Source organism: Cebus imitator, unplaced genomic scaffold, assembly GCF_001604975.1.
Source record: "Cebus imitator isolate Cc_AM_T3 unplaced genomic scaffold, Cebus_imitator-1.0 Scaffold40, whole genome shotgun sequence".
Classification (NCBI taxonomy): Eukaryota; Metazoa; Chordata; class Mammalia; order Primates; family Cebidae; genus Cebus; species Cebus imitator.
The window spans coordinates 6,020,065-6,030,969 of NW_016107355.1; the positions used below are offsets into that span (position 1 = coordinate 6,020,065).

The 10,905-nt window shown below is 37.5% G+C and overlaps 1 protein-coding gene across 17 annotated transcripts in view; it reads right to left on the reverse strand.

Moving 5' to 3' along the window:
- Window positions 1-458: 458 nt before the first annotated feature.
- RAPGEF2 (Rap guanine nucleotide exchange factor 2) overlaps window positions 459-10,905 on the reverse strand; it is a 249,878-nt gene continuing 239,431 nt past the window's right edge. For 9 of the 17 annotated variants that reach the window (XM_017525995.2, XM_017525996.2, XM_017525994.2 and 6 more), the window contains 6 exons: window positions 10,244-10,396; window positions 9,348-9,470; window positions 7,603-7,828; window positions 6,476-7,035; window positions 4,324-4,629; window positions 459-2,507 (listed from right to left, as the gene is read on the reverse strand). In XM_017525995.2, coding sequence (XP_017381484.1) covers window positions 2,482-2,507; window positions 4,324-4,629; window positions 6,476-7,035; window positions 7,603-7,828; window positions 9,348-9,470; window positions 10,244-10,396 — 1,394 coding nt within the window. In that variant the 3' untranslated portion in view covers window positions 459-2,481. The remainder of the gene's footprint in view (window positions 2,508-4,323; window positions 4,630-6,475; window positions 7,036-7,602; window positions 7,829-9,347; window positions 9,471-10,243; window positions 10,397-10,905) is intronic. The other 8 variants (XM_017525997.2, XM_037737594.1, XM_017525999.2 and 5 more) reach the window with 5 other exon arrangements.

A 10,905-nucleotide genomic window follows, 5' to 3' on the forward strand; every position in this document is an offset into this window, starting at 1 on the left:
CTTACCACACATCAGTATGCATATCAATATTGTGTACTAATTAGAAGTCCAGAATCACTAGCTAAATTGTACTCTTAATGATCATGATGTTGAATGGCAGTTTAAGTTCTCTGAGGTCCTGTCTCTCAGTATGTATACTGGAAACAAACATCATACGTCCCATAAAGATTACTGTTGGAAAAGGTTGAGAAGAAACAAATGTTATGCAAATATATTGTGACAGCATCTTCATTTTCAAGTAACACTGAATTCTGAACATGGTTTGGTTGGTGCTAACATTAATGATACTAATTGCTTTGGATCAATAGAGATCTGCCTAAAATAAATAGGCTATCGGGCAGTTTCCAACAACCAAGAGGCTAAATCTGTCCAGCCGGAGGACTTGCTTCTGCAGGAGACTAAAGGCTTCTACTCCACTTTAATAATAGAAAGCATGCATGATTCATTAAGAATATAGGCAAGGCTTTATGTTATATTTATTTATTTTCCAGCTTGTACAAACTGGATGTAGAAGCATAAACATAGTACATTTCTACCATCTTCAACAAAAATATAACCAATATGTACAATTATTGTATTAAAAATACAAAAGGGATACAGACTCCACCAATGTCTTTCTAAAAGACATACAGGTACAAGTAGTATCAAAAGTATGAGGAAATCACCAGTTAATTGTACATTCTGCACTTGACATCACAGAGAGAACTGAGATTAGCAGTCCTATGTTCTACAATTACTTAATGCTTAGATAACATTTGTGCAACTTGTGGTAGAGCTAGATTTGTCTTTCTATATGCACATGAGGTCCATAGCCTATATAATAAAACTGGCAAATAATGCATATTACATGTAAAATTACAAATGCATAATTGACAATGTAATATATAAGCAAGTAGACAAATGCCATGATACAGAAGAGAATTATTAAATAAAGCACTGACATTGTTTGATACAGTGAAAAAACACTGCAATTCCACTTTTAAAATTTGAAGCTATTTACGTTTATCTACTGATCAATATGATCAGCTGAATTTAATGGAAAAAAAATCCAAGACCAGCAGTTCCTCACATTTGAGTACTACTCAGATTGGCAGCCTTCACTTTTCCGGAGTCTGTGCAAAAACAACACAAAAATAGAGTGGAGGGGTCATTTCAGTCATTATAGGGTTAATAGCAGCTGTGAGCAGATGGTTGCTACACTTAGGCCTTCTCTATATGCAGTGTCCTTAAAGCCACTTGGAGGTTAGTCTTTGGTGACTAACCTGCCCTGCAAAGGCTGGCATATCTAACCAGGTTTTTGATCTTTTATCACGTTTAAAGGCTTGTTTATTCCCTAATGCCAATTCAATAAAGGGAGGCTGTCTTGAAAGAGCAGTATAAACAGCTGGCATTAGCCCCAACATCCCAAGCTGCTTTCACTGCAACGCTATCCAGTTATAAATGTTTCTCTTAAAAACAAAAACAAAAAACAAAACCTAAACCTCTAAATTTAAACAAAAATCAAAGAAATATAACTTAAAAATGGGGTTTGCCATCCATCTCAATGGAGCAGGACACATCCTCCAATGACACCGTCCTGCCTCCATAAGGCTCAGACAGGACACAAGGGTCCCATTTCCCTCCCCTGGCCATGTGCAAACAGTTTTACAAAAGAACCCCATCCACTAGGGAAGGAGCAGATGAGGTGTCTTGGTATTAATTGGCTAACATTTCATACTTCCAGGATAGGGCACTTCACGGGTGAGACCAGAAGGACATGGGAAGCCAAGGTCACAAGCCAGGTCTTCCCGTCATCTTGGTGTGGCCACACCCTGTCCGGCATATTTGGTTTTTCAGAAACCAGGCTGGCAACCCTACTTAAAGTTTAAAATAATACTGTAATCATTAAATGGATATAACATTTACTCTCTGAACACAATCTTTAAACTAATTTTTTTTTTTTTTTTAAAAAAAGGAGGACATTGTAAACAAGTGGACAAGCACTGTACTCAAAGGATTTCATTGTTTTTCTTTGTCTTCCTTGGTGGGTTAAAGGCCCCAAGGAGTTCAATGGCTAGCTTTTCTCATTATCCCAATGAGATCAAGTGCTAGGACTGGATTGAAATCTAAAAGGAAGATTTAAAAAAATCCTTCCAGGCATTGAGAAGTGCAGCCAGAGGGAATTATCTTGATGTGATGATCTTGGAATTTGGAATGATACTGTGTGATGTGGCAGGCAGCAACAGTGGGAGCTCGAAGATTGCTGCACTGTGCATTTCAAGCAACAAAGTCTGAAAAGTGCCAGGGCAATTTCTTCACAGTATTTCACATGCAAAAGGGAAAGGAAGAAGGGGAGAAGAAGCCCCATGCTGCTTTAAGGCAGGGAAGGAGGCAAACTGGTCCACCATCCTCAGAATGTGAGTTCCAAGGCTCCAATGCTCGGGACGTCTTCTTGTGCTCTCCTTTCAGGTGGCTCGCTCTGGATCCAGAAAAGCCTGTGCCTCAAACAGCAGAAACTTGTTCATCTTCTGCAAATACAGTAGGGAAGAAAAAGAAAGCAATGAGCAAGCAAGTAATTTCTTGTGCTAGAGAAAATATATTTACTGATATGCTAAATAAAAATATCATAGTTATTGTTTAGCATAGCTCACTTAAAATCCTTGTCTTTTTTCCTAATGATGAACAACAACAACAAGGTTAAAATGTACATGCAATACATATCTTTACATATACATAAATACACAATATTAAAAAGATATGCATTATATATTTTTATTCAGAAGGTTAATAAATTCATTTAAAAAAGTTATAAAACAGCATGTGTTTAAAAAATAATATACGATCAGATATATATAAAAAGTCTAGGATCTGTAACAAAATTTTAATAGTGGCTATCTGTGAGTGGCAGGATTCTAAGTAATTTTCATTTGTAAAGTTTTTCTATTTAATTTTTTTGAGACGGTTTCACTCTCTGGTCATGTTTTGCTTTTTTCTATGATTGTGTAATCACATATTTTAAAGTGACAACTTTAAAAAGAGGATGGGAGGACATGATCTCCCTCCTCATTGTCAATTCAGCATGGTCAGACAGATCTGTAGAAAGAATGCACAAAGAGCTGCAGAGAATGTGGGTTCCTTCCTTCCCTCCCGCCCTCTCTCTCTCTCTCTTTTAGAGACAGGGTCTTGCTCTGCCACCTAGGCTACGGTGTAGTGGTACAATCATTGCTCACTGTAGCCTGAAGTCCTGGGCTCAAGTAGTCCTCCCACTTCAGCCTCCATAGTAGCTAGGGCTACAGGCACATGCCACCACAACTGGGTCATTTGAAAAATATTTTTATGGAGACAGGTCTCACTATGTGTCTTGAACTCCTGGCCTCCAGCAATTCTCCAACCTCAGCCTCCCAAAGTGCTGGGGATACAGGCATGAGTCACCAGGCTGGCTGAGAATGTACTTTTTTTTTAAATCAGACTTTCATTTTCAAATGAGTACCAATTCATTAAAAGTGCAAACACAATGTTTCCACAGAAAACTTTAACCATCTACCTTTGAGAGTCCTAGATGCTTCTAAAATTCTTGGAAACAGAACAAACTTGTGAGATTTTTATGTTCTTTTTCTTTTTTTGAGATGCATTCTAACTCTGTCACCCAGGCTAGAGTGCAGTGGCATGATCTTGGCTCATGACATCCTCTGCCTCCTGGGCTCAAGCAATTCTCCTGGCTCAGCCTCCTGAGTAGCTGGGATTACAGGTGCCTGCAACTACACCCAGCTAATTTTTGTATTTTTAGTAGAGACAGGGTTTCACCATGTTGACCATGCTGGTCTCAAACTCCTGAGCTCAAGTGATTCGCCCATCTTGGGTTCCCAAAGTGCTAGGATTACAGGCATGAGCCATCGCATCTGGCCTTTTTTTTCCTCTTAAAATAGGACCACAGAAGTACTTCAATTTCAGTGAGAATTAGAAAAGAAATCATATACATACTTTGACTCTCTCCATAATTTTTGGCATTTTTAAAAGTCATTTAGGGAAACACACACACACACACAGAATCATTTAAGGAAACACACACACACAAAGTCATTTAGGGAAACACACACACACAGACACACAAAAAGTCACTTAGGGAAACACAGACACACAAAAAGTCATTTAGGGACACACACACACACACACACAGCAGTCAACAGCCGTAACCCTAAATTTGGAACTCTGAACAAAGTGTTCTTTGTGTAGTGTATGGTTAGAGACACAGCTGACCAGTGTTAAGAAACAGAAATGCGTTGGGAGGCAACATAATTGAACACATCTAGCTTGGAGGTTTTAAGAATACATATGTGTATATACCATCCTCCTCGGTGGAAAACCCTTGAGACTGATAGGGGGCGAGGCGCGGGTCGGACTCGTTAGGTTTATGCCACTGAGGTTTGTTCACAGGCCTGCTGCTGGTGGGATGCCCATGTGGTTGCTGTACAGATGAAGGCCCCGCTGTGTCGGAGGATCGTGCGACCATCCTCGATCTCTGAAGGGCCACATTGTAGTCCGGAGGTTTCCTGGCTGGATGGGAATGCCCTTCTGGAAAGTCAGTAATGGGAATTCCAATGTAGCCCGGAGGGGTGGGCGGGGGCTCTCGATACCTGCCCTCCTTTCGTGCTAGAGCAGAAACAAGGCACCAGCATTAAAAACTAGTTCATGCCACAAAAGTTTATTAAAAATATAAAAATTATTATTAAAACAGCATACACAGTGTAGTAACAAATGTGACTATGTGGTATGGGATAGAGGTGCTGTGCGAGGCAGGCCAGGGAATGCATGTTAACTAAACCACATTTCACAATGGTTATCTCTGTGTGGTGAAGTAATTGGTGAGGGCAGCTGCTAGTCCATCTAAGTGCTTTTATCTTTAAATGGGCTGCTTGTCCGTTTAAAATGGTCTATAATTATAAAATAGTGCTTAAGATTAAAACCTAATCACTGGATTTATTGGAAAGACTAAAGCACAGGAAGAACATAAGAAGTACCTAGCACTAGGCCTGGAACCTGTTTGTGTTTGGTACAAGTTCCCTTTTTCCTCCCTGTCTGCCTTAGAGACTAGATAGGATCTGCCCTCTTTCTGGGCATTTATCTTTACCAGGCAGAGAAGCAATTCCACATCACTCTCAGGTCTCAGGACTTCACAACAATGAATTCAAGTAAATTTGGAAAAGTCACATAAACAAAGGATACCAATTTAAAAACTCTAAAAATATTACTATAAGGTGTCTATGTTTCTTAAAACCCCTTTATTGATGCTCATGATCTAGAATATGAAACCAATTATATAGGCAGTAAAACTAAGTTTTATTTTCTTGAATTTTTCAGATTCAATTGTTAAGAACAAAAAACATTCTTCCTTTGCAATAAAAATTCCGAGTATTAGTTGTAAGCATTTGAAAAAGTCCAACTTAAGAAAATGTATTAACTGTTTTCTCCTTATTCACTGTAAAAGGATATAAAATTTGAAATCTACTCATGACTATTTAAATGGCTAAATAACTACAATTTTCCTACTAATAAAAGTGATGTCTGTAATGATTATACTCCAGAATTTCTCACTCTACAACCTATAATCTGTTCCTACACTCATCTATATAGACATTAATTGTGCCTTAGCAAATAAATCCAACAGGACTGAGGGAGCATGACAGTCTCTTCATAACAAAAACAGCAGCAGCAACAGCTTTCAAGTACTTAAGGAATCTACTATCTAGGCACCGCTCTAAATACTTTGCATAAATTTCCCTGACTCCTCACACTAACTCTATTAAGTAGAAATCATTAAGCTCATTTTACAGATGAGGAAACAGGCACTGTTTTGTATTTTACCCAATGTCACAAAACTAATAAAGTGGCAAAACAGGGATTCAATTCCCAGTCCGACTCCTAAGCCCGTGCTTTTAGTCATTATATAATTAGTGCCTTTCCCTTTTCTACAGCGTGCACAAAGAACTGCTTATCAAGAAACGAAGTATGTTGTATCCCAGAACTTAAAGTATAATAATAAAAAAAGAAATGATGTGCATGCAGAATAAAAATCAATGGAAGACTTTTAAATATACAGAGAGTATAGTTCTAAATAGGACTATGGCAACAAAATAGAATGAAAGATTTTTAATTTTTTTATTTTGATTAAAGTTTCTCCTCTATGAATAATAGGAATTCATCCTGATTTTCAGGCTAAGAGAAAAAGAATTAGACTAGATAATATCCACAATGACAATCTACTGATAGCTAAGATTCATTGAGTTTATTACGTAGGAATATATCTATATGTACTTGACCACAAAACCTGGGCTCTTAAACACTACTGATTTCAAAGACCTTAACACACCATTACTTTGGAAGTCCTCTATAGCAATGTTGAAGAAAAGAACCAACAAACACATTATTTTACTATTGTAATAAGTTACATTAAAGACATGATCCAGACATAGCAAAGTCCCCCAATTTTAAAACTTACCAATGAGCCCCTTTGCAGTACTTGATGCCACAGCTATGTGGGCAGGCATGGGGACGGGCTTGGTTTCTTCTGTGGTCACAGACGTTATGCTACTGCTTTCGGCTTCAATGGAAACGTCCTTTCCCCCCCTCCGCTTTATTGTGCCTGTGTCACCTTCTGAGTCTTCTCCCCAATAACCTGTGGAAGATGCCCAGCTTGCTCGAGACTGAGCTTGATCAAGACTCTCTCTACTTTGATTTTGCCTATTATACTTTGTGCTATGATCAGAAAACATAATTTGGTCCATATGGCTGCTTGATGCCCATAAACCTGCAGGATCCCCTGAATAATCAAAGTGAGTGTGCCCGAATGGTAGAGTCTCCCAGCTTCTCTGGTGCTGGATGGTCTGTATGTTATCATGGGAGCCACTTGAGCATGACGTCCAGCTCCCACGGCCACTGTCGGCAGCATCAAGTGATGCACGATCCCCCTGATCCTGGGAAAGTTCCTCTGTGCTTGGAGAAGAAATTACTGTAGCTGTAGCATATAAGCCTCGGCCCTCAGACATTGGTGCATAGGACCTAAGTGGTCAAAAGAAATAGAAAAGAAAAAAAAAATCAAGATTGATAACTAAATCACCGATGATAAAACCAAAATATCGTTTTTGCTAGAAAGGCAGCTTGCTTTCATCCCAGAAACAGGATAAAAGTAGCACTGAATTGTCTTATAGTGACCAGTTGTGCCACGTCTAGCCTTCTCACTTTGTTATTACAATAAAATAAACATGGGGGAAAAGAATGTAACTTGCTATTAAAAAAAAAAAAAATCCCTGACAGCATTAAGGATGGCTCAATATAATTTGATTATTTTGGGAAGGCAGCTCATACAAAAGAACTAGGATGAATCCCATTGTCACCCTCCTCCAGCTTCAGCACAAAACAATTGTGTTCCAATGAAGGATAAAGTAAAAAAGCAGTGTGCATAACAGACACTTAGTGATACTCAGAGTAGAAACTGAAAATCAGAACTAGAAAAAATTCTTAGGTATTATGTAGAATAAATAAAAATAAACATCTGGAAGAAAAGACTCATTACTAAAAAAGAGATGGAAGGATAAATTCAAAAGAACACTAAGAAAAGCCACCTACCCCAAGCTATATTGATCAGGTTCCATCATGGTCCGCCTCTCCATTCTGCCCACCCCTAAGTTTGTTTCCACAATGCTGACAGAATGCCTCTGACGCCTCTCATCGTGCAGTGAGACTGGCACTGAGTCGAAAGAAGAATTGCTGACAATACTGGATCGTGAAGAAATTTCACTGTGACCAGAATCTGAAAAATTATCCACAGTACCACTGGGAGCCAAAGTATAGCCTGCATGAGAAATACGACCATATTAATTAGACTCTCTAGGTTTACAACATCAAAGGGAAGTCTACCAAATAGAAGCAAAAATAAAATGCAGGCATAAATATCTCTACAGAAGTGGGGGAAAAAAGCCATTTCACTTGTAGAGACTACATGACTAAGAGATAAATGTTTATTCTTATGAAGCTTAAGTTGTTTAATTAAAGTTTAGAGAGGAAAAAAGAAAGTATCCTATAAGCTGGGAACAGATGCAGAAAAGGTACCACTCGACTATTCTTAGCTCCCTTACCTATAATTACGCTATTCGTCTGTAGAAAAGAAACCATAAAGAATAATGGATCAGGTTTTTTAAAGTATGCTTTTTTTCAAACTGTAAAGCCACTGATCTTGTTTTCAACAGTTTTTAATTTTTAGAACTTGTATGGGATAGAATAATTCAACTGGAAATATCGGTATCTTACAATTTTAAGTAAACATATAAACAAAAATAAGAAATAAGACCTGAAGATTCTTTGAATTTTTGCCATTTGGTTTTTCAACATTAATATTGGTTGAATCACATAAAAGCCAATCGTTTTGAAGGAGTTAACGGGCACTTTTCACAAGATGATTACTATAGAGTATCTAAACAGATGTCCACTTCTTGGCCTGAAAGTACTCTTAACTCTGTTTTGTTACGAAAAATAATTTGGAAAGTCACAATTGAAGGGGTCTGTCTTCATTTTTTTTTTTTTTTTTTTTTAAGATAGGGTCTCTCCCTGCCACCTAGGCTGGAGTGCAGTGGCGGATCTCAGCTCACTGCAACCTCCACCTCCTGGCTTCAAGCCATTCTCCTGCTTCAGCCTCTTGAGTAGCTGGGATTACACAGGTGTGTGCTACCATGCCTGGCTAATTTTGGTGTTTTTTTCTTTTTATCTTTAGTAGAGACAGGGTTTCACTATGTTGGCCAGGCTAGTCTCAAACTCCTGGCCTCAGGTGATCAGCCCACCTCGGCCTCCCAAACTGCTGAGATTACAGGCATGAGCCACTGCACCTGACCTTATCTTGATATTTTTTAATGAAAAAAGTCTAAATCTTCTTTCTCAATACTCATTTTTTTTTCTTGTCTATGTTACTAGGGATATCATGTTACTTAAATATTGATTTTATATTATTATATGCAATGCAAATTTCTTCAATGCCACTTACCTAAGAAAAATTAAAATCTAGAGCATCTAAATGTTGCCAGTTTAAGTATGTTCTTTTAGTATATTGTTAATTCCTGATTTATTTTTTAAAGGCTGCACAGGTCTTGATAAGATTTAATGTGTTCATTTATAAAATGTATTTTTATAAAACCACACTGAAAGTTCTGACAGATAAGATTTAAAGCCTTCTCTGAACAGTCCGCTAAAAAAAAAAAAATCTTCAGAAAAATAAATCACTCAGATGATCACTTGACATTTGGAGGAATTCTCCCATTTTCGTTAACTAATGAGATGATTCCTCTCTTTCCCACCCCGTTTTTTGGTTCTATAAACCCCACCTATCCCATAGGTCCGTGGTGCATTGTTATTCTTGTTACTGTTCTCACTTCCAAGAGAAGAGGAGGAACTGGTTAAGTCCAATTGCCCGGAGCCAAAAGATCTCAGCTGATTGCCACTGCCACCTAACAACAGGATGAGAAAAGAATTGAGATGCATCCATGTAACAAGGACAGGAGAGACTGATACCCATACAAAATGCACAGATGTCTGAAATATCTACTAAGTAAAGCAATACCTGTTGTGTCCATGAAATTTAACAATGTATTATAAGCCCTTTCGGTCTTCCTTTACGAAAAACTAAGTTCTAGCCATTTACTATTGGCTTACACTCATTCAGTTAAAGGGTAGGAGGAGAAAGTAGCCTGAAGAGTTACACGGCAGAAAATTACCTACTCTTTTAATATAAGAATGTATCAACGTAAGGAGGTGACTCTGAATACCTAAAATGCAGTCTCTTTAAAAATAAAACAAGGTAGCAACCAAAAATGGAATCAAGACCTGTGTTAATACAATGAAAAAATAAATCAGGAAGATATTAGTTTTTCATGTTTTCAAAGCCCCCTTCTCTGTATTAATGCCATATAACCAAATTTAGTTAGAATAATTTTTAATATAAAAAATTTTTATACATATCACAAATAAAAAGTAAATGTATTTTTAAAAGCATTTTTACAGTTATAAATTTAATACTGTTTATTGTAAGTATAACATTTTAAAAAACCACCATTCTTCCAAATTTATAAACTCATGGAAAAAAAAAATCCCTTGGGCATTACATATTAGCTCATCTTAAATGACTATAACATTAAGAATTATATAATACATATCTCTGGAATTTACTGTAGCCAAATGTATAGGTTTCAATAAAAGAAAACAAAAAGTAATTTAATTCTACCTTTCCTTGGAGAACTCTGTGGAGAAGTAGGAGGAGAAGAAAGCTGTGAAGACGCATTTGATATTGTATCTTCAGCTTGTTTCTTGTGACGTTCCAAACTTCCTTCTTCAGACAAAGAAAGAATTTTCTTTAAAGCTTGTGGAGAGTTTATGCCTATAATAGAAAATAAAACTTAAATATGTATTTTCAAGTCTCAAACAACATTTTTGACAAAAAATCTTTTCTGTATTAAGATTTAATACCATTATATTGAGGTTCAACCTATTTATAATCTAAATGTTCTTTCTACTCTTCATCATCCACACAGTAAGTACCTACAGAAGGTATGAGACCGTAGTTTTGGTTTCAGACTCATAACTGCCAGAGTATAAGAAGTGACTGCTTTTGATATTTTATGTTAGATTCTCAACTTTGAAGTAGTCACCATCGTTATCCAACAATATGTTAAGACAACAATGGAGGAAAAATAGGCAATTTGGAAACACTGAATTTAGGATGGAAGTGGCACAGCTAGAAATGTTTATTATTAGAAACCAAGTTTGAGGCCGGGCGCGGTGGCTCACGCCTATAATCCCAGCACTTTGGGAGGCCGAGGCGGGTGGATCATGAGGTCAAGAGATCGAGACCATCCTGGTCAACATGGTGAAACCCCGTCTCTACTA